The sequence below is a fragment of the Lontra canadensis genome, unplaced genomic scaffold (genome assembly GCF_010015895.1).
Source record: "Lontra canadensis isolate GAN:19392208 unplaced genomic scaffold, GSC_riverotter_1.0 scaffold3, whole genome shotgun sequence".
Classification (NCBI taxonomy): domain Eukaryota; kingdom Metazoa; phylum Chordata; class Mammalia; order Carnivora; family Mustelidae; genus Lontra; species Lontra canadensis.
Genome location: NW_022630997.1, coordinates 5186517 through 5211382, shown reverse-complemented (window position 1 = coordinate 5211382; position 24866 = coordinate 5186517). Strand labels below are relative to the sequence as shown.

The following is a 24866-nucleotide window of genomic DNA, read 5'->3' as shown; positions in this document are numbered from 1 at the left end:
TACAATTTCAAGACCATATTAGAGCCTTTAGTTAATAAGCATTGTGTAGAAATAAGAGTTGTTACTTTTTGAATGTTGAATTTTAAAAATAAACTTTATTCAAGTATAATTTACTTAAAATACAATGCATATTAACTATACAGTTCAACATGGCTTCAATAATGTATACAATCTCTGTAATGTCCCCTTTAATCAAGACCTAGAATATTTACTGCTGACCAAATTTTTAGAAAATGGTGATTTATATATGCAATCTATTAATAGATTTTGAAGTTGTATGTCATTTTTACAATTCACTTATTTTTAAAGTTTTATTTATTTAAGTAATCTCTACACCCCACATGGGGCTCGAACTCACAACCCTGAGATCAAGAGTCTCATGCTTTTTTGACTGAGCCCGCCAGGTGCCCCTCATTTTTACAATTTAGAGAAGACTCTATCACTCTTTTACACTGGTAACTTAAGAATGTATACAAAATTTTCTATAAATAGTTTTTTAATACAGTACTCTTAAAATTTTTCAGACTCTGCTTTGAATGTTACATATTAATTAAATGTATTTTAATATTTTTTTCAGTCCAAATGCAGTGTTAAGATTAAGATTCAATCATTTTGCAACAGAATGTAGCTGGGATCATATGTATGTTTATGATGGAGATTCAATATATGCACCTTTAATAGCGGTTCTTAGGTGAGTAATAGTGTTTAATTGATGAACTTACAGTCAGTTTTAGAACAGTAACTGTAATTTATTAATTTTAAATATATACTGCTCTGTGCTTTAAAATAAATTTAGCAGAGATATTGATGGCTAAATTCTAAGATGGTTATAATACAAGTTTGCACACTGTGACTGTCAACTAAATTTTGATTTAGTAACTCTTTCAGAAGTGTGTATTTCTTGATAAATATCCTTTATTCTTTCCACATATCATTTATTCTTTTAAAGTGATATGAATATGTTTGCAGAGATACCTGTTGGCTAGCTTATTGTGAGCTCTATGTAACAAAGAAATAATAGGCAGATGTATATGTTTTTTATAGTTGTCTTTTTATTTTGGTGAAATGATAAAATTTCCAATTCTGTAAAAAAAGGTTAAGGTATACTTTATGTAATGACTAAATAACAAATGTGTTTCTTCCAATCTTGAATTAGGTTTTGGTTGTTTCACAATACTTATTGTTAGTAGTCAGACTTAATTTTATTTATTTTTATTTTTTATTTTTTAAAAAATATTTTATTTATTTGACAGAGATTACAAGTAGGCAGAGAGCCAGGCAGAGAGAGAGGAAGGGAAGCAGACTCCCCGCTGAGTAGAGAGCCCGATGTGGGTCTCGATCCCAGGAACCTGGGATGATAACCTGAGCCGAAGGCAGAGGCTTTAACCCACTGGGCCACCCAGGTGCCCCCAGACTTAATTTTAAAATTAAAGTGTTTTCAGTATCAGTTTAAAAAATCCTTTCTGTGTAATACAAATTATTATAAAATGTTTTATGAATAGGAGAAAATATATTAGACATAGGAAATATTCGGATCATGTAATGTTGATTTGGTGTACAATTTAACTAAGTTTATTGTCGACCAGAGTTACTGATTAAATTATTCCTTATATTTCTTATTTCTATAATATTGCTTACATGTTCTATCATTGTTAAAATTTTGAATAAAGATAAAAGCTTGTTATTCCTGTCAAAATTTTTTTTTTTAAAGATTTTATTTATTTATTTGACAGAGATCACAGGTAGGCAGAGAAGCAGGCAGAGAGAGAGGAGGAAGCAGGCTCCCTGCTGAGCAGAGAGCCCGATGTGGGGCTCGATCCCAGGACCCTAGGATCATGACCCGAGCCCAAGGCAGAGGCTTTAGCCCGCTGAGCCACCCAGGCGCCCCAAGGACTTGTATTTCTGAAGGAATATTTCACAGTGACTCTTTTTAGAATCTTAAACATAGTCTGTAATATTGCTGTTGTTCTAAATACTTTTAGAATTTAATTTTTGAGTTGTTTGAAAATTATTTAAGGGGTTGCCACAGATAGCTCTTTATCCAAGGGTGATAGAAAATGGAATAGTCATATGAATAATTATATTGCAAGATAGTTTTTTGTGATAATTAGGTAAGATTCTGGGTTCATACATTAATATTTAGTAATTTAGATTTTACTCAGATATCATTATTGTGTTTTTATGGCCTTTCCATTTGTTTTCTTTATAGTTGTAATGACTGCATTAATTAACAGTGATCCATTAACACTCTTAACAATGCTTTCTTGATACTAAAGGAAACTTTTATAAGGTAAGGATGGGTTTTAGTATATGACTGTGAAGATGGAACCAGTGACTTTTCATTAGCAAATGTTCCTGTTAGCTGTCTTGAAGGAGATGGAAAGATGTTTATTGAGTATCCCCTTGATGCTAATCAGTGTACTAGGCAGTTTAAATGTCATCTAATTCTCACAGGGATCTTGTAGTAGAAGTGCTGTTATCCCCATTTTATTGTTGAGAAAATTGAGGCTCAGAGAAATTGCTTTACTTCTAACAGATGGTGGAGCCAGGATTAGGATGTGACAGTCTCTGGACTTAAAAACCTAAAATACTACAATTCAGAATCTAAGTGTTTAAATTGTTCCAGTTTCATAATATACATTTCTCAACAAATATGTGATAACTTCCTCAGCTCCAGAGACTGTCATAAGCCTGGAAGCTATAGTAAAGAATAAGGTACAGGCATTGCAGTGAATTCACACACCAGCTGTCTAGAGTTGGGTCAGACTTCATAGTTGGGTGCCCCGCCCTCCATAGGACTGCCCATAGTTCAGATTCCAGCTGCAGGTCCAGAGGTCCTCAAGCCCCACCCACACTTCTGGCCAGATGGCTGCAGATTTAGGGGTGCCCACCACCCCCTTCAGGTTCAGTAATTCACTAGAATGACTCATAGAACTCAGGAAACACTATACTTATGATTATAGTTTCATGATAAAGGTTAAAAATCAGGACCAGCCAAATGAAGAGACACATAGATTGAGGTCTGGGAGGATCACAGACAACTTCTGTGTCCTTGGGATATGTTTCCTTCCCAGCATGCCAATGTGTCTCATCATCCAGGAAGCTTACCTGAGCTACAGGTGTCCAGAGTTTTTGTTGGGGTTCCGTTATATAGGCATGATTGATTGAATCATTGGCCATAGGGTTGAACTGTCTCTAGTCCTCCTGCTCTCTCTGGAATTTGGATGATTTCTTGTGGCTCAAAGCCTCAACCCTTTAATTGCATGTTGGTCTTTCTAGTGTGGCCAGCTCCCATCCTGAGTCCCCTCATTAGCATAACAATCAGAGTTCCCATGAATAATGGAGACAATCCTGTCACTTGAGAAATTCCAAGGATTTGGAGGCTTTATCGGTACACAGCAGTTTGGTACTGGTGGCAGCATGCACACAGTTGTTTTTTTTTTTTTAAACCCAGCACATAAGTATTGTAATTAGGTTAAGAAAAGAGTGCTATTTGATTTTAGAAGTAACTAATTCTTCATGGTGAATTTCATCATGGGCAGAAGTAGAATAGACAAAGTATGGGGCCAGATAGGACATTCTCGATAGAGAAAAACATGTACAAAGGCACAGATGCATTAAAGAGCTTTATGTTTTGGGCTAATATAAGTAGTTATGAGTAATTTGATCATAGGCTATGTGAAGGCATTGGTAGGAGCCAGATTACCCAATAAACAGTAATCATTACATATACTGAATGGTTATTAGTGCCAGGCAGTATACAAGAGTTCCTTATATATAATAACTCATTTAATCTTCACAGTAACCCTTTAGCTAGGAATTATTATTGCCATGGAGTTTATAAATTCTCCATTCATAAATGAAGAATTGAGGCACAAAATGATTCAGAGTGGTTCAAAGTTGCCTAGCTAGTAAGTAATATAGTCAGAATAATAACTCAGGTTTTATACTCCCTTATCACTGTAGTACTGCTTTCTTCTTTACCACATTAAGGAAATGGGGCTTTATTCTATAGGCAAGACTTTAGAATGTGAATGGATTGTAATAGAGAAGTGTTATTTTTTGATTGTGTGCTGGACATCATGCTTGTAAAATCACATGTAGAAATAATTTGAAGCCTAGAAAGATAATATATTCCCATAGAGAGTGCCTGGGGACACTAGCAATCCAATCAACTGAATTTAGATACTGAGGTGATTCACACGAAGCTGTAATGCAGTCTCCTGGAGGGTTGATCTTTTATAGTTGACCTTTACTTATAGTCCTTGGGGTCCCAGGGCAAAGCAAAGACCTTGGGTTCCACTTTTTGTTTTTCTACCCAGTTTCTCAGCCCTTCAAACCTCACTGCCAACTTTGGAAATCAGCAAATGCCCATAAGAAGTGGCCCCAGTACCTGGGCTCACCATCTTCTTAGTTCTCCAGTACCTTCAAACTGATTTTTTTTTTTAATGTAATTTGTCATTTTTCTAGTTGACTTCAGTGGAAGGGTTACTCGATCCAATTGCTTGATGTGTCATATAAGATGTGGAAACCCTCTCTTTTAAAGTTTATTTTTAAAAGTAAATACTTCAATTAAATTTCTTTTATTTATTTTTAAAATAAATTACTCTTTTAAAAAAAAACACTTATAGGGGCACCTGGGTGGCTCAGTGGGTTAAGCCTTTTCCTTCAGCCCAGGTCGTGATCTCAGGGTCCTGGGATCGAATCCCGCATCAGGCTCTCTGCTCAGCAGGGAGCCTGCTTCCCCCTCTCTCTCTGCCTGCCTCTCTGCCTGCTTGTGATCTCTCTCTCTCTGTCAAATAGATAAATAAAATCTTTAAAAAAACACACACTCATAAATAAATAACCAGTAAACATATCTGTCCTTTGTTTCAGAGAGATTAATTATATCTATTATAAAGACCTGGGAATATTATTTTTAACAATGTACTTACTTCAAATTAATCTCACTATAGTGAAAAATATATGTAACTAAGATTGGTAGTATAGAATTAGAATTCTTTTGACAGTCCCTTTTTAAAATTTTTTGTTCCTTCACAAACATAGGTTAGTAGATGCAGTAATAATTAGAAAAACATCAAGATTTGATTGCTTTTTAATTTGTTTACTTTGAGAATGTGTTTGTAAAATAAATCATTTGATTATTGTATTTCATTTTGTTCTGGCAAATTTGATTTGAATGAGAGAGTTCAGTTCCTGGTGACGCCTATACATAAATTTAACATTGCCAAAAGGAATGGACTATTTCAAGTAATGTAATTTGTTGTTAGCAGCTTCTTTTCTCATATTGCATGTTTTCACAGATTTAGAGAGGGTAGGATGGTATCAGTAAATGAAGATATGTAATTTTTCCTAATGCATACGGAGATTGAAAAAGGGAAAAGTAGCAATTTCTAACTGGTTACTGACTCAGAACTCTTGCACATTAATATCCGCCTCCCTCCCTTTGTTAGTTTTCTTTTGTGTGAATATGGACTTAAATATATTTTGAATATTAACATAAGTTGTATGAGTATGCAAACATTTTTTCTAATGACCTAAAATACCTGGATAAGTGTTCTGGAAGTGTACAAGTTTAACCAAAATGTCACTGTAGTCCCTTCGCTGGGGTAGAGTACTCTCCTTCCAGCTTCATCAGAATTTGCCACCAGAGGGAGAGATAGCAAGGCTCTTTGCCGGCTTTAAGAGAAGGTTTGCACGTGACTTAAGAGACCAACCTGTAGTATTATAACAGGATGGATAGGAGGATAAAGGGGGAAATGGACACTGCGGTCCAGCTGGTGTCAGGGAAGAAGAGGAGGGCGGTGACACGAGAATGAACTTTGGTCCATTGGCAGCAGTTAGGAGGGCTAATTGGGTGAAAAATGGAGAGAAGCTTGTTTTAGGCTTATCCTTCTAGTTGCTTATTCTGTTACAGATTTTTAGTGATGCTGACAATATTTTTTGAATAAATTTTAATGTGATGAAGTCATATGCATATTAATATATATTGCATTCAATTTTGCGCTCTTACAGTGGTTTGATTGTTCCTGAAATCCGGGGAAATGAAACTGTGCCTGAAGTTGTTACAACATCTGGCTATGCACTGTTACATTTTTTTAGTGATGCTGCATATAATCTAACTGGTTTCAACATTTTTTATTCGTAAGTATTTTTTTTTAAATTCTGTATTATAATGATTCTTGTAACTTGACTTTAAATGATTTATTGTTTTTATAAATGTCTTTTATATGAGGAGCAGGCTAGTGTGTTAAATTTCAAAATTATAAGATCTTTTCCTATGTGACATAAAATCTTAATCATATGCTTCAAAGTACTGTTTGAGTTTGTATTCTAAGTCTCAGGACATTACGGTAGCAAGTTGGGTTGACAATTATTTATGAAATTTAAGATTGTCGGTAAAGGATTAAATGAACAAGTACAAGCTAGGGAGACTTGTAGCAGCAGTCATGTGGGGTCACAGGGCTTCATCTGAGTCTGTGCTCGAAGGTATTTGAAGATGGGCATGTGAACCAAGTTTGTGTGGTCCTTCTGCTTTCCAGAGGTTGTGCTGGACACTCTGTGTACACTACGTTCTTTGGTTCTCTTTACAACTGTTCTGTCCAGTGGGTATTTTTCCCATTTATAAGTGAGGAAATTAAGGCTTAAAATAAGGTAAATGAATATACCACTGTCTCCTCTAAAATAAAAAAAATGATTTTTGTTAAGACTCTATTATGCGTCTGATACTTTATATAAATTTTCATGCCTGGAAGTCTCACTTCCATGAAGTGGAGGAGCCAGGTGCTTTCATGGGAATGCCCACAGAAGAACTTGATACACTTCTTTTTTTCCTTTTCTTCAGGAATGTAGAATATGACTAGAGAATTTTCTTGCATGAATAAAATGTTCTAAATATCTTCAGACTATTAGAATTTAAAATCAGCAAGCTGTTATAGGATCTATTTATCTCAAGTATATATGCAAGGAAGAATAAATATGTCGTAGAATGTAATTGGTCAAAGGGCTTTAAAATAAAATGTGATAAGCATCCCTATTCTTCCGTGGCAGTGTATAGGTGATAGCATGCTATGCAAATATTATTATATTACCAGGTTAAATCTTAGCTTTTCATTTAATCTCAGGTGTTTGTGAATTTAATTATTTTCTATAAAATGTATATTCAGAACGTTTGAATACTTAATTCTTTACAAAACATTGTGTTTGGAACAGTATAGATCCTGCAAATGTTGAGTGTGTAGTTCTTGGAAGTTTGGAGCTTGGTAGCAAAGTAAACTCATTGAATGAATTAAAGTCAATTGCAAATAAATATTAACTGAATTGCATTAGGTATAAAAGGGTCAAGAGTAAAGAATTGAAGTCACATTGTGGAATTGGGTTAAACAGAACATATCAATCCAACGTAAAAGTGATAAATAAGGTTTACAAAATGTCAATCAAAATTCTTTTTTAATTACTTTGAATTTGAATCTATATGTATTATATTTTACAGAATTAATTCTTGTCCTAACAATTGCTCTGGTCATGGGAAGTGTACAACTAGTATTTCTGTTCCAAGTCAAGTGTACTGTGAATGTGATAAATACTGGAAGGGTGAAGCTTGTGATATTCCTTATTGTAAAGCCAATTGCGGCAGTCCCGATCATGGTTACTGCGACCTAACAGGAGAAAAATTGTGCGTCTGCAATGATAGTTGGCAAGGTAAGCATGTGTGGTGTGATGGCTTTTGAAACATTGATTCATATATTTAATAAGATTCAAAGAAATTCTATACTCATTTGTTTTGTTACAGTTTGCACACCCAGATCTCATGTATTTTATTTTTAGAATTTTCAGATGAACAATCAACTCTTAGGATGTTTGTTTCTTCACAACTAGAGCTGTGTCTATACCCTGTTTTGAGAATCAAGTGCTTCTTGACGATCTTTCTAAATTGTGGGTGTGTGATCAGTATGATATTCTGGAATTTTTGGTTGAATCCTGAAAAATTTGATGACTTGACTGAATTTAATGCAGGTTGCCTTCAAATTTGACTTGTAATGGGTAATAGTATACTGCAAATGCTTGTCTTCATGGTACTGCAGGATTTTAAATTTATTTCTTAGGAAAGACTGACCTCTTGTGGCTATTTTTTAAAAGAACAGACTATTTTTTGAAGTATTTAAAAAATTTCATTAAGGATTAGTATTAAGGATTTCAGCTGCTTATTCAAGAGTAAGATTCCTGGGGAAGAATTGCTAAACAGTTTTTATAAGTATCTATGATTAAATATTAATTTTAGACTACATTGAAGAGTTTTAGCTTACTTAAGTATTTGGCTATAAAATCATAAATTTTGTCATTGTGGAATTAAATGAAGAGGTACATCTAGTTATCCATATACTTACCTATCTGGAGCTTACTTTGTACTAATTGTATTTACATATCTGGAGCTTACTTTGTGCTAATTGTTTTTACATATTTACAATATTTACATATTGCTTTGTGTCAGCATGCTAATCCTATTGATTGAGGCAGTTTTGACTCAAGAAATAAGTAATCCAAAATCATATGATCATGTGTTATAGTACAGTACAGTATAGTATAGTATAGTATACAGTATAATATAGTACAGGGTAGCCGTAGTAGCAGTAGGTCCTAAGTAAAAACCAAAGAGAACGTGTTCCTCATATGGTTGTAGTCATCATTCTTTAGATGACTTTAAGAAAAAAAATATTACTATGTATGCTGAGTACTTGTTAAGAGGAATTAATTTAGGCTTTGTATAAATTATGCTCATCTTAAATCCATGTTATCTCATTAAAAAAATTAGTTGCACTAACACAAAATATGAGTGATTTCTTACTGAAATGAATTTGATTACCTATTATGGTTATGATAGAGACAGATTTCTCTATGTTCTTTAATTACAAGAGCATGTATTTTATTAAGTGGTTATTTTAATAGTTTGTGATCTTCTCCTAAAAAGTGCCTCAGTACACCATTTTTTTTTTTTTTTCATTTTAGTCTTGAAACTAAAATAATGTCCTTTTCTTTGGAGAGAATGGTACATCAGGAATATATTTACATTTATTGAAATTAAGGCCTGAGAAATAGAAGTGTAGCTTATACACAGTGTTTTTCAAAGTGGTCTTCAATGGCTCTCAGTCTCACATCTCATTTCAACAGTCTTGAAAGCAAAAGAAGAATATATTTGTATGCTATTTTCTGTGAACATCTCTGTTCTTTTTTATTCTTTCTTTCTTTCTTTCTTTCTTTTTTTTTTAAACTAGTTCTTCTTTAAAATGCTTTGTTTTCTGGGGGTTTATAAAGTCTAGCTCAAATGTTATCTTTTGTTTTTTTTTGGCTTTTGTTTGACCTTTCACATTTTATTATTCTTGTCAGTAGTGCCTTAAGACAAAGGAAATTCCTGACTCTTACATATAAGAAATTGGAAATGGGGTAGCAAATACTGGGCATGTTCACTTTTAAAGCAAAGTGATAATATAAATAGTCCCATATTTATACCCACAGAAATATATCTATATTTTACATATAACTTTTAAAAATAAATATAAAATGTTGTACAGAAGTCAGACCACTATTCTTAATAGATAAAGAGTTGATCTCTGAGCTGATGTGAATGTTTTGAGGGTAGGGTACTTGGTGAAAGTGATATTATGCTTCTTTCACGACAGATGACATACATATTGGTTCCTTTGAGCTTCAGACCTGATCCCTGGTTTTGTATTTAAGGAAGTGTAGCTTAAAGTAGCTGGAATTACTACCAGAACTGCTAGGGAGAAAATGATGTTTCTATTTCAGATACGTAGAATGGGGAGGAATCATTAAGGGGGAAATGAGAGAGAAATTTGTTTCTAGGACATCTGGGGAATGATCAGAGAACTTGAGATATTTAAAAGTGAGAGCTGAGGAGGCGATTTATGAGATTAAAAATCCGGCACGTTTTTGTAATGTGTTATTTGGAATTGGAGTCTTTGGGTTAAAAACAAGATTATTGCTACCTCCATTATATTTTATCCTTTTATGTTGGTTCATTTTACTTGCTCTGTTGGGCCTATGCTAATATACCAAAAAAAAAAAAAAGAAGTATTGCTTTCTAGAAATTGAAATTTTATTAAAGAGGACAAGCGTGGAGGGGAAGCCCAGCTTTATGTTAAGTCTTGGATTCCCTTCCTAACATTTCTGTAGTGCTTGTCCCACCTGGCTTCTGTTCCTCTTTCTAATTTAGTTTTTTGTGGGTACCTTCGAAGATTTCTGCTTACCCGTCACCATACTTTTTCCTCCCTTAACTTTTTCTTCTTTCTTCCTTAATCATTTGCTATCATCTTTTTACCGTTTGAGGAATTTTTCCAAATTACAGAGGAATTTGTTTTAATGGAAGATGGCGCCATCAATGTTAACTGCCCCCCCTTTCCTATAGAAAGGCATGTTGAGGGGTGCCTGGGAGGCTCAGTGGGTTAAAGCCTCTGCCTTCGGCTCGGGTCATGATCTCGGGGTCCTGGGATCGAGCCCCACATTGGGCTCTCTGCTCAGCGGGGATCCTACTTCTCCCTCTCTCCCTCTGACTGCCTCTCTGCCTACTTGTGATCTCTGTCAAACAAATAAATTAATAAAATCTTTAAAAAAAATAAAAATTTATAGAAAGGCATGTTGAAAAGCATACAGGTTTGTTGTATTATGTGTAATTATGTCATAATGTATGGTTGTCAAAAATGATATATACATATTAGATTATTTAAAGGGTAGGGACCTCTGGGCTCATCTGCTTCTGTGATGATTTTCAGTTAATAAAATTATTTAAGTCCTAATAAGTCACAGAAGGGGAAAAGGGAGCTTTAAAAAGTAATTTTCTTTAGAGATGGCTTCCAAACATTAAGACAGATGAGGAATTTTTAAAAGACATCAAAATCATGATACAACAAATTGAGTTTATGTTCATATGTAGAGAATTTCAAAGCAGCATCCAAGTTGTAGCATCTCTACCTTTCCCCCCAGGCCATCAATTCCCTAATTAGAGTGGCTCCAGGTTTCTGTCTTTTACATAAATTAAACAAAATCTGAGTCGCTGGAAGTCTTTGATTATGAGCAGAAGCAGCTCTGGCTCACTTGAGCAGAAAAGGCACTTATTGGAAAGCATGGCAGAGACCATTGTTGCCCAGAATTCGTTTTTCCCTTGTTTTTAGCACATGGCCTTCCAGCTGCACACCACATTTCTCAGCCTCCCTTGCAGCTGGTATGGCTGTAGTACTAAGTCCAGGTCAGCAGGACACGAGTGGAAGTGCTCTGTGGAACTTTTAGATCATTGAGATCTTTCCAAATGGTGGTAGATGACAATAACTTTAGTAACCAATATTACTTGCCCATTTGCTTCTAGAATTTTTCATTAGGGAGAAATTGAGTTTTGCTTATTTAAGCAGCTTAGTTTTGGTTCTCCTAACCTGTACCCTAACTAATACAGAAGGGTCACCATAGCTCTGAAGAGAGATGAAAGGCTGGATGAACCTTGGTTGGAAAGGGTCAAGTACAATGGAAAGGCAGGTGGGTAGATTCACGGTTACCTGAAGGATGAAGCCACAGGAATGTTGGATTAGGATATTCATGTCACTCCCCTGGACCCTGGGATCCCACTGGCATCCTTACTGTGCATACAGCTTGCTTCAGGCATGGCTAGAGAGAGTTCTGAATGTTTCCTCCACCTTTGTATCACTTGTTAAGATTCAAAGTCCTGCTTAGTAGCATCTGTTTGGCTGAGGTCCTACTCATACCTTGGCTGCCTAGAGATATATAAAGAGAATTTAGCTTCTCTGATTCATGTAGTAGGAAGGGATCCTGTTTCTGAACAGAATTCACACAAGAGAGATTTTCCCAAACAAGAAGAGGGTTTATATGATTAGAGTCTCTCAAGCAAATACAAAATCCAAATAAAATATTTTTTAAACTTTTTAAAAAAGGTTTTATTTATTTATTTGAGAGAGAGAAAGAGAGAGAGCATTAGAGCGGAGAAGGTCAAAGGGAGAAGCAGACTCCCCGTGGAACAGGGAGCCTGATGTAGGACTCGATCCCGGGACTCCAGGATCATGACCAGAGCCGAAGGCAGTCACTTAACCAAATGAGCCACCCAGGCGCCCCCAAATAAAATATTTTAAAATGTAGATTGTTGCCTTAATTGACAAGGAGTAGTATAAGTAGTTCTCTGATGTCTACTCAGAAAAAAACTTTGCAGTGTGGAACAGATGATAGAAGTAGACAGGTTAAAAAAATAAACCCATAGGCTTCAGCGTCTGATTTTCTTTTTCTTAATCCATTACATAAGACATTTTCCCCCTATTTTATAGAGATGAAAAATAGGTCACCGTCTTTATATACATGACCTAACCATTTAACATACATACCTATACATACCTAACCATTTAACAGTTGTTCCTGTGATGTTCCTTTCCTATTCCAGAATGTCCTGCTTAATCCTACTGTTCAGTCCTTTTAAATGTCTTGAGGATATTCTTTGTTTATAGTATTTCAGTTCAGTTAAGACTTGGTCCTCATATAAAGATTGGAGTTTGTTGTGTTAAGCCTTTAAATTATTGATTAAAAGATAATATCTACATATACAAATCAGAGAATTTGATAGTTTTTTTTTTAAGATTTTATTTATTTATTTGACAGAGAGAGAGAGATCACAAATAGACAGAGAGGCAGGCAGAGAGAGAGAGAGGGAAGCTGGCTCCCTGCTGAGCAGAGAGCCCGATGCGGGACTCGATCCCAGGACCCTGAGATCATGACCTGAGCCGAAGGCAGAGGCTTAACCCACTGAGCCACCCAGGCGCCCCCGAGAATTTGATAGTTTTATATAGAGCCTCTGATTCTTTATTTAAACTCATACTTTATTTGAACTTATTTCAGTTTCTTTCATGCCTCTTTGTCCCTTAGTATTTCACGGCCTTTCTTATTTCTGAATTTCATCCAGGAATACCTTACCCCATTAACATTCTAAGACCAGGTTGGATTCTCCTGTTGTATGCTTTCCTAGGACCCTACCTTTTTAATTTATAGCACTTATCACATTTATGTATGTATGATTTTTAATTTTCTTCCTACTGGAGTATAAGCTCCATGAAGTGAAGAATGATTATGTTTTGATCATGTTTGTGTCCCCAGTACATATTATAGTGCTTGACGTGTAATAGGCATTCAAGTTTTTTGTTGTTGCTGAGGGAACTGTTATTATTATTTTTTAAATTTATTTTTACTTAGTTAACATATGGTGCGATATTGGTTTCTGGAGTTGAATAAATGAATAAGACTAGTTTAATGATATATAGACATTCAAGTATAAATGTTTCAAAAGATGAGTACTATAATAAATTATTTAATGTACTTAATTTATAAAAAATGACTTTAAATATTGAGAAAAACAACTGAATTTGAGCATGTGGTTCTTGGATTCTTTGTTTTCCAGTCATTACAATCCTTTGGTTTTAGATTTTAACATTTGCCAGTAGGTGGCAGTATTGACTACCAGAACATACACTTAACCTCTGCCTTCATTCAGGTTGTAAAAATTGATAATTTTGTTTTAGAAAAATATAAAACGTTTTAATTTAAACTCATGAATATTTTATCTTGAAGTGTTTTTTTCTGCGCTAGCCATATGACATACCAGGACATGCTTAGTTACTTTAGTATGTAAGTACGCATCAGAGTATAGGTTGCACCTTTAAAAAATTCACTGGATAAATTACCTTTTCCTTTTTATGTTTAATAATAATAAACATTGTCTCTCTACTTTATTTAACTTTAATGACAGGTAATATACTAAATTAAATTCTTTTCTTTTAGTCATTCTTCCCACTAGTAAAATCAGCAGATCTGACTTTTTGCAAGTCAATAAAATTAAGTTTTTATTCCTAACCTACTTGAAAAATTGATTGTTTAAAGGTAGCATTGAGAATGTGTGTGTGGGTCTGTGAGTGTGTGTATATATATTATATTAATTTATGTAACAAAATTTTTTGAGCATCTGCTAACTTTTAGTCACTATTCTATGCCTTTCGGATACATCGTGGAACAAAGAAGTCAAGGATCTCTATGTAGCTTACTTACATTAAACTGGGAGAGAGATCACAGACAATGAACATAATATACATGTTATAAGTATAGTATATTAGAAAGGGATTAAGTGCCGTGGAAAAATAAAGTAGAGCTGAGAAAGAGGAGTAGATACGGGGATGGGAGTTACAACTTAAAATAGAGTGGTCAGTTTAGGCCTTACTGAGAAGGTGACATTTGTGCAAGGACTTGGTACATGTGAGGGAATTAGCTATATCCTTACTTAGGATAAGAATATTCTAGGCAGTTGGAACAGTCAGTACAAAAGCCCTAAGGTAGAAACATGCCCTTTGTGTTTGAGGACCAGCTAAAAGGCCAGTGTGCCTGGAGTTGAATTACTAATGGAAGATTAGTCAGATAGGAGCTCAGAGAAGTTACAGCACGGGGGAGAGGATTGGAGATATGGGGTTTAAGGCTTACTGGGGTGATGGAGGTATGTGAAGAGTGGAGCCAGTTTAGCTAAGCCTTAGCATTGGGGACAGCTGTAATGATTTTGACTTTCACCCTAGGTGAAATGGGGAACCACTGAAAAATTTTGAGCAGAAGACTGATCTAATCTGACTTAGTTTTAAAAGGTTTCTGTTGGCTTCTAATTGAGAATACTGAAGGCATAGTACCAGTTAAGAGGTTACTGCTATGATTATTATCCAGATGAGAGGTGATAGTAGTGTGGGCAGGCAGTGGAGGGGTAAGTGGCTTGAGTGCTAAATGGAACTTAAAAAGCAGGGTTAATAAGATTTGCTGACGCATTGCATATGGGAGGGGGTGAGGGAAAGAAAGAGTCAAAATGACTAAGATTTTTTAGACCACAGAGGTAAGGTAGAGTTACCAATGGATACGAAGAAGAGTTTAGGAGGAAAATTAGTTTGACTTCAGTATGTGAAGTTTGAAATGTCTTTTAGACGTCTAAGTGGAGATGTTGAACAGATAGTTGGGGTTTAGTGGAGGATGTCTGTACTGTAGCTATAAATTTGGGTCTTAAAAATATTAAATTGGAAACTATTGGTGGTACTTAAGCCATGAAATCAGATCATCAGGAAAGTAAGTGTAGAGAGAGAGTGGAGCAGACCGAGCTCTGAGTCACAATACAATTCATGCGATATTTTGTGAGACGAGTAACTTCCCTCCTTAGAGAAGCTTACCTGATGCTGAAACAAGCTCTGGTATTAATGTCTCTGACTTAGAGAAGTAGAATAAACAAATCCTGCTCTCAGTCCTAGCTAACTCTATATTAATCATTTTCAACTAATCAGAACCAAAGTCCATAAAGCTTTGTTTTAATCCTTCCACAACTCAAAATAATATGTTGGAAAATACTTTTCTTTGCCAACAGGACAGTTCCTGTCTATATTATAATTGCATCATTGACCTAAACTGAGAGAACCAAATATTCCTGGAACAGAGCAGTATGATTACCATTCACACAACTCATTGTTTTATAAAATTAAAATACTGTCAAAACAGCTGTGAACATTCACAATACACGAAAATTCATGCCTGGGCTTTGGAGATTGGTTTAGTGGGGCTAGAAAATGTTTAGAATACTTTGGATACTGAAACAATATCAGATTTTTCAGTGCTGTCGGAAGATGACTTATACTTTTGTTACCTTGTTTTGCTTTTTATTTGGAGAACTTCAGATTCAGTATACATACTAAATCATACAATTATTTCTGGAATGATTATAATAAGTTACATACACCTCTCTTAAATCTTTCTTCTCAGCATATTTTTTCCTTTTCTGTTAGCAATCCAACTTCCTTTTGGGAAATTGCCTTAAATTTAGTTAAAGTAGTCGTGATGGGATGATAAATCCAGAGAGTTGCCTATTCTAAACTTGATTTTTTAGCCTCATTTTGAAATTCTCTGAATTTCTCCAGTTGAATTCCCATTTTTTTCCTTGAAGTAGCTGAAATAGTTTCTTTGCCTTATAACCAAAGAAATCTAGCTGATACACTATACCAGAGTATAGTGGTACTCTGTACTATAGTGCCCTCTATACTATTAGAGTTCATGTATATATGTGTATGTATTTTATGCTTCTGTTATTAGCTTTATTTAAAATACTAAAAGTGATATTTGCAACATAGATGTATTGATAGAAATTTAGCTTAACAATCTGCCTTTGGTACAAAGTTAGCACTAATTTAGCATTTTTAATTGAGAACTGAAAAAAAATAAATATAATTTGGCCCTTTAAGTCTATACCACCTTAATAATTTTCATCATGACTTATATTAAATATGAATTAAAAGTAGGAGCTAAAACTATATTAGGAAGTCCAAAATTCTAGAGAAAGATTAATTTTTCCCCTGAAAATCCCTTACATGACTGCATAATTTTTTAGTTTCTTTTCTTACTTTAAATGATACAGAGAAACTCCACTCAGAGTAATTCTTGTTTTTAGAAATCAAAGCCTGCTGTTAAGTTATTAATTACTAAGGAACAATTAATCTCCTTTTTGGGGGAGATCGAATTTTACTGGCAGGTTTTCCTTTCTGTATCTTTGTACATAGCAATTACAGGTTTTCTATAACATCGAAAATTTGTATATAAATCTATTAATAATTTTTGGACCTTTGGGGGATTGCTGTTTCACTCATCTGAAAACTTTAAATTTTTATCTTTCTTTATATGGAAGCTAAGTTATTTTATAAATTTCATTTGTGTTATATAAATAGATTTTTTTGTATTGATTTCCATTATAAAGTCAGAGATAGATTCCTTTAGAAAAACTTGTCCAGTTTTTCCAGTGCAAAATACAACACTTTGGAATGTAATTTAGTGGTCTAGAATTACTTTGGAAGAACTTTAAACGTTTTGCAGCTCTTTCTTTATTCTAGGTTTTATCTTTGCAATTTTTTTCTCAATTTGATTTCCCTGCTATTATAGGACTTTTTTGAGAGAGAGGGAGTGAGTGAGGTGGATATGGGGAGGGCAGAGGGAGAATCTCAAGCAGACTCCCTGCCCAGTGTGGAGCCTGATGTAGGGCTGATCTCACTACCCTGAGATCAGGATCTGAGCCAAAATCAAGATCAGTTTGCTAACCAACTTAGCCATCCAGGTGCCCCTTGGGATTATAGGATTTTTTACTTGTAATTTTCCTTTTTTCTTTGACATGTCTATTTGTAATTTGTAATATCTAATGACACTAGGCTTTATTAACATAGATTCCCTCAAGTATACTTAGTTTTCTTATATATAAAATGAGGGGATTGACTTAATAATAAGAATAGGATTACTGGGACACCTGGGTGGCTCAGTCTTTAAGTTAAGCATCTGCCTTTGGCTCAGGTCATGATCCCAGGGTCCTGGGATTGAGCCTCGCGTGGGGCTCCCCACTCAGCGGGAAGCCTGCTTCTCCCGCTCTCTCTCCCCCTGCTTGGATTCCCTTTCTGGCTCTCTTTCTCTCTGTCAAATAAATAAATAAATAAATAAATAAATAAATAAATAAATAATCTAAAAAAAAAAAAAAAGGATTAGGATTACTGTAAAGGAGCTTGAAGAAGTAACTTGTCCAAGGTTTCATATCTAGTAAGTTGGAAATCTTGGTTTACTTCATAGCTCATACTTTTGATCTTTTATAGCTCTAAGGTTATTTTTATTCATTCATTTGGTAAGTATATACTGAGACCACTCATAGGTGTTGGGCTATGTTAGGAATTTTTCATTTTGTTTGAAGTGTGATGGGAAACCACTGAAGGATTTTGAGTAGGAGTGAATTCATATTTTTAATCACTCTGGTTGCATTGTGGAGAGTAGAATGTGATGAGAAGGGAACCAGAATGGAAATAAGGAAACCAGTTTTTGGTTTCCTTTTTGGAAACTATTTTGTTCCAAATAGTTCCAAATAGGTGGCTAGGACTAGGATGGTAGCTGTAAAGGAAAGAATTGGTAGTTGGTGTCTAGTAGAAATGACAGAATTTAAAGATGTTTATCATCAGTAGGGTACAGACACTCAGACACCAGCCAGTCAAAATGGATGCTGGCCTTAGGACTGGAGCTAGATCCTGGAGGAGCCATGCAGTGCCAGGTATCATGCCTTTAGTTGTTGATTGGAGAGGGTTGGATTATCTCAGGAAGGGGCCAGGGGAACTGGGAGGGTAGGCCAGGGGCTTGAGGCAGCATCTGCTTCAATTGAAACCTTTCCATATTTTAATGGTCAGAAAGGCTGTATGCCTGCATACCTAATGAATGTCAGTCCAGGATTTGTTGATGGATTGGGTATGGAATGTGGGTGAAAGAGAGAGCTCAGGAATAGCCCCATGGTCTTTGTCCTGAGCAGTGAGGTGAACGGAAGTGCCATTTACTGAGATGGTGAACACTAGTGAGGGAGCAGATTTGAAAGGGAAGAGTTAAGATTTTAGTTTTGGACATGTTAAGTTTGAGATTATTATTAGACATCCAGCTGGTGGAGATGTCATATAGGTCATCTGTCTTTGAACCTGGAATTCAAGAGGGATTATGGGACTAGAGATACACATTTGGGAGAGATCAGAGTGTAATTCTACTCTGTATGATTGTGTGTAGAATAGCATTTTCCCTTCAAAAATCTCTCAACAGCCTTTACTAATCTCCAAAGTTATAGCATTAGAAATTCATTTATGCTCTGTGGATTATAAATGATGCACAACCTGTGGAAAATGTAGCGTATTAAATCTTTATGAAATCCCCACTGTAATGTGAATTAGTTTATTACATCTTTTCAAGACAGCTGAGTTCTGCATACCTTGAGGAGATAGAGAGAAGTTGTGCAGGGAGAGTTAATGCAGAGGGGCTGCATAAGGGGCCACATTAGGAAATGGTAGATAGAGGACCTTTCATGGATATATATATATATATTTTTTTTTTTTTTTAAGATTTTATTTATTTATTTGACAGAGATCACAAGTAGGCAGAGAGGCAGGCAGAGAGAGAGGAAGGGAAGCAGACTCCCCCACTGAGCAGAGAGTCCCACGCAGGCCTCGAACCCAGGACCCTGGAACCATGACCTGAGCTGAAGGCAGAAGCTTTAACTCACTGAGCCACCCAGGCGCCCCTCATGGATATATTTTTATAAAAAGGGATTCTTGGGGTGCCTAGGTGGCTCAGTTAGTTAAGCATCAAGACTCTTGAATTTGGCTCAGGTCATGATCTCAGGGACCTGAGATTGAGCCCTGCGCAGAGTGGAGCCTGCTTAAGATTCTCTCTTCCTCTCCCCCTGCCTCTTCCCCACCCTCTTGAAAAAAACTAAAAAGGGAGTCTTTGAGGGCCTTAAACGTAGATACCAATATTAGATTTTTAATGGATGGTGAAGCCTTTGTGTATAGTGTATTCTTTGTAGTTATTTATGTTTTAAATTAATGTTCAGTTTATAAAATTACATTTTTAAAAAAGGATTTCATTTATTTATTTGAGAGAGAATGAGCAGGGGAGAGTGACAAGATTGTCCGCTGAGCAGGAACTCTGATGTGGGACTTGATCCTAGGACCTTGATATCATGACCTGAGCCAAAGTCAGATGCTTAACTCACTGAGCCACTCAGGTACCCTATAAAATGATGTTTTTAATTATTTTAGTTATAGAACACAGCATGCTACAAATTAAGGTATCTAGTTTTCCTTAAACTTTTAAGCCATATTCATAAATCTCATTCTATTTATAAACTTCCTAATTTAGAACGAAATAAAGACAATCTATAGAGTTTGACTATAGACATTTCTTCTAATAATTGCCGGAAGTAAGATATGGTAGTAACAAAGATAAGAAAAATTTTAACTCCTATTTTGTGTAGGAAATCAGATTTTTTAGATTACTGAGTAAAATTTAAAAAAACCCCTAGAATCTTGTTTTTCTGTATTAAATAACAATATTTAAATAAATTAAGTAATAAATTTAGTTATACGTGTTAGTTTCTTATAACTGCTATAATGAATTACCATAAACCTGATGTCTTAAAACAATACACATTTATTAATCTCTTACTATCTGAGATAAGAAGTGTGAAGTCAGTTTCACTGGTCTAAAATCTTAGGGCTTGCAAGGTCACACTCCTGGAGGCTCTACATCTTTTCTAGATCCTTGACCTTTCCTGCTTCTAGAGCTTCAGTTCCTAGTTTTCCCTTCCTCCACTATCAAAGCTTACACTACAGCTGACTTCAGTGGTTATATTGTTCTCTTCTTCTGTATTCACATCTCCCTCTCTTGTTAAAGGAAACTTGTAATCACATTCAGAGCCTGCCTGGATAATCCAGGATAAAATTCAGAGCTCGATTCCTAATTTAGTCATATCTTCAAAGTTCCTTTTGCCAGATAAAGTAACATTCACAGGTTCCAGTGATTAGGACCTAGACTTCTTTGGGGCGGGGGGCTTTATATAGCCTACCACAAACCTGCTGTGAAATATTTTGCTTTAGCACAGATTTCATAAACATATTACATTTTAAATATGGTTCTGACTCTCAGGAGTTTTACGTGCTGTTAATTCTCTGTCAAGCTCTTTGTCAAATAATACCCAGGTATTATTTGACTGCTCCCAGCTCTGCCTTTAGGTGGTAGACTTTTTTTAAGTTTTTACTTAGAAAATTTTAAATTTATGAAAAAATTGCAGGAATAAGAATAGTACAAAGACTCTCCAAGCACCCTTTACCCCCAGATTCACCTATTGTTAACATTTTACCCTATTTGCTTTATTATTCCTGACTTACATGATTTAAAATAAATCTACATTTCCTTTTTAAGAAAAAAAATACAAAAATTCATACCAATGAATATATTACTTACATATAACGTCCATATGATCTCGTTTCTCTTCAGTTTACTCAGAGACTGGTGAACTGTTCTGTGAGTTTTGTCTGTCGGCCACACGGTGTGTGTTGCAGTATTCAGCTGTGCTCGCGCCGAAGCAGTCATGGGTCGCACTTAAACGAGCACGCTGTGTTCTAATAAAATCTCGTTTACGAAAACAGATAGTGGGCTGAGGTTTGCTCATGGGTTGTTGTTTGCCAACTTGAATTGAGTGAATTCTAAGTGATTTAGAATTGGAATTAAAAAATATTTTTGACAGCAGTATGTTCTTTAAATTTCTTCAGTTACCAAGGAATAGTTTGTAGTCTTCTCACTCAGAAACAGTAATATTTTCTGTATCTGATTTAAAGGATTATGCTGTTATCAAAGAGATAAGCTAGAATGCTACCTAGTTTGTACCTGAAAAATATAGCATGCAAGCATTGAAAAGGACTTTGAAGATGAATGAGTGAGTGCATGGGTGAGTGAACACATAAACAAATGGAAACTGTATGGGTTAATGTCTCTCACATCAGAGTCTGGTCGGATATTTTAAAATTTTGTGATTCAAGATAATCTAAAACTTTTTGGTATTAACAAATTTAAGCCAAGTGATTGATCTCGTAATTGAGTAAAAATGTCACTTGGTTGCAATGTCAGCATTCTGTTTGCTATGGATTTGAGACCAAGTGATGTTACTTACTATAGGCTAAAAAGAATATTCCTTAGGTGTTTTATGCTTTTGTGACAAGGGCAGTTCAAATGATAATATAGCATATTACTGAATTTAAACTATTTATTAAAGGTAAAGGAAAGAAAAGTGATGGGAGAATTAATGTCAAGATAATATAGGTATGCTAAAATACGTTAAAAAGGCACTGTAGTAATATCATTTTCAACTTGGGACCAATGATTTACTTTGAGCAAAACACTATTACCATCATATTAAGTAAACATTAATTTTACTGGTTTTGTAAGTTTATATACAATTTATAAATTTTTGTTGGTTTTATATTAATAAAAGTACTTCAAACATAAGGAATTTATATTTAGTTTTATTTCAGTGCATTTTAGTTTCCTTAGAATTAAAATAATTTATGAACCTTAAGTTTGGTGAAATATATATTTCCTTTAAGAGCATTCCTTCAATTAGTTAAGTTTGAGAAACCTGATCTAGGCTAGTCTCCTATATTTTACAGAGGAGGAAATCAAGTCTCATGAGTAACTTGAATGATGGGTAGGTAAAGGCAGTGTTTTTAACTTAAAGTTATTTAAGTTATCCTGCACTTATTAATATTTTTTATTTTATTATGCATAATAATTTTTTTCTGTTTGAGGATAATAAGCCTCTCTACTAATACCAATTTTGGTTGTTCTTAATATAATGATACTAAGAAAAATATAATTTTTGGTTTCATATTTGTTTAATAGTTTATAATTTATAAATGCTTTCATTTCCACTGTCCATTGTCCTTTAAAAAATTATGATAACCTTTAGGGGATCAATTGTTATTTCTATTTTATAGATGAAAGATTGATGATGGGAGAGACAAACAGACTTGCTCAAGGTCACATTTGTTGTCAGTGACCAAACCAGGATTCGTGTGCATTGATTTGCAGTCTAATACTCCAGTAGCATTCTAGTAGCATAATAAAGTAAATAGGATATTTCGTATTACTTAATTGATTTTTTTTCAGGTTGTGGTATTTATGTCTGATGGGGTATATGAATTTTTTGCCCGGTAGGCATTATTTTTGGTCTTAGAAATTTTCCTATAAGTTATATTTTAGATCATTTTATGTATATTGCATTTATTAATATGAGCATTGAATTCTTAAATTTTCTTAATCCATATATTCTATTTCTATAACCTAAGGTCTTTGTTTAATGCATTGTGTTTGATTTTTTTTTTTTTTAATAGGTCCTGATTGTTCTTTGAATGTTCCTTCTACTGAGTCTTACTGGATTTTGCCAAATGTTAAACCCTTCAGTCCTTCTGTAGGTCGGGCTTCCCATAAAGCAGTTTTACATGGGAAATTTATGTGGGTGATTGGTGGATATACTTTTAACTACAGTTCTTTTCAAATGGTCCTGAAGTAAGTTTTTTTTTCAAATGTTCATAATCTATTGGGTTATTTTGGTAATAAGGCTATACTAAATTTCTTATTTTATTGCTGTCCAAATTTATAAACAGTTATATCAGTGGTAGTAACTACTTGCTACATGGGACTGATTTGAGAATACATGAACTCAGTATGTACATAGTTAATTTTTGTCATTGTGCATGTAAGTTTGTTTTGTAGAAATTTTTATTACCTCTCTAGAGATTGCTTTCCTCAAATTCTTAGTATGAAAATATTAACTTCAAAGAAGTAGGGGACTGTGCCTGTATTAGACATTAAAAATCCTGTCACCTTTCATTTTCTTAGAATGAAGTGTATTTGCTTATATAAAAATACTTTCAGTTTGTTCCGTAAGTTTTAATTTACCTGAGCTTTTATTTTACAAGCTTTTGGGAACACAACACCAGTATTATAAAATAAATCATTCATTTGCTTTTAGTGCAATAGAGATTATCCTATGCATGATTGGATGACATGAGAGATCACATGGGTGGCAGCTTTATCTGACTTTTTTTTCAGCTGCCAGTTTTATTTTATCAACCATCTATTAACAGAATAAAAGAGGAATTAGAAAGAGTAATTTGATTATCAGTATTGTTTTCAATATAATAATATAACTGGTACAACCTGGGCATCAACCAGTCAGAACTGACTTTGTTAGTCTTCATTGTAAAATTGTATATGTTGCACGTAGGCTCCATACAAAATAACTTTAAAAATATGTATTTTTGCTTTTGTTCCAAATATTGCATGGGTACACTAAAAATTTGTTGGTTGCTTATCTGAAATTCAGATTTAACTGAGCATCCTATATTTTATCTGGCAACCCTACCAAGTGAAAATACTAACCTTGTTACTTTGGAGAATATAAAAATGTCTGTGTTTAAGAGGAGATTGCTTTAAAGCTATGATTGAATACCACTGGAATTAAAGTCTAAGATGAATTCTGGTGAGGAAGAAAAGGAAGAGTGATAGGTAAATATTTAAGTGAAGAATTAGAATTGTACCTCATAGTCTATGAAGGATAATATATTCTAAAAAGAATTGAAGAAGAGTTGGTAGGATTAAACAAGTTGTTAAAGGTATAAAAAGAACCTGAAGCAAAAATACGATTTAAATGTGGAAATGAGAAGGAAATTAACTATGATTAATGATAATGAAAAGTCTATGAAAATAAAATGAAACTTTGAATTAAACTGTGGTCTTTGCAAAGTAGAGTTGTGAAGATGGAGTACAGTGTCAGGGAAACATGGGAATCTTAAAAATTTGTGTTCTGGGGGCACCTGGGGCTCAGTGGGTTAAAGCCTCTGCCTTCGGCTCAGGTCCTGGGATCGAGCCCCACATCGGGCTCTCTGCTAGGCAGGGAGCCTGCTTCCCTTCCTCTCTCTCTGCCTCTCTCTCTGCCTCTCTCTCTGCCTACTTGTGATCTCTCTCTCTCTCTCTGTCAAATAAATAAACAAAAATCTTAAAAAAAAAATTAAAAAAAATTTGTGATCTGTACAAGTTTAATAGCATATTTAAAATTAAGTGGTGAATATCATTTGATACTCTTAAACTTATATATTTCTCATTTGACTCAGATAGTTTAACTTTTTTTTTTGTCTGCAACCTGTTTCTTTTGCCTATAGTATTTAATTTTGTAGTAAGTCTCGAGGTGTCAGATTAAAAGTAACCTGGTTGCTGTGTTTACAAGTTAGAGAATTTTTTGTTTTTATTATTCTGAATGTAATTCAGTTGTAGGTAGGTAAGAATATTTATTGGCTTTTAGAAGTGATGTCAGTCATTAGTCAATTTCTCTTCTATAGAATTTAATTGAGGTATGGATGTTACATTTGTAAAAATCTTTTGCATTTTTAAAAAAGATTTTA

At 34.6% G+C, this 24866-nt stretch overlaps 1 protein-coding gene across 1 annotated transcript in view; it reads left to right on the top strand.

The window, feature by feature from the left end:
• Positions 1–24866, top strand: part of ATRNL1 (attractin like 1) — a 794045-nt gene that overhangs the window by 32856 nt on the left and 736323 nt on the right. The window contains exons 3-6 of the mRNA XM_032878996.1: positions 578–691; positions 6016–6144; positions 7493–7701; positions 22797–22971. Coding sequence (XP_032734887.1) covers positions 578–691; positions 6016–6144; positions 7493–7701; positions 22797–22971 — 627 coding nt within the window. The remainder of the gene's footprint in view (positions 1–577; positions 692–6015; positions 6145–7492; positions 7702–22796; positions 22972–24866) is intronic.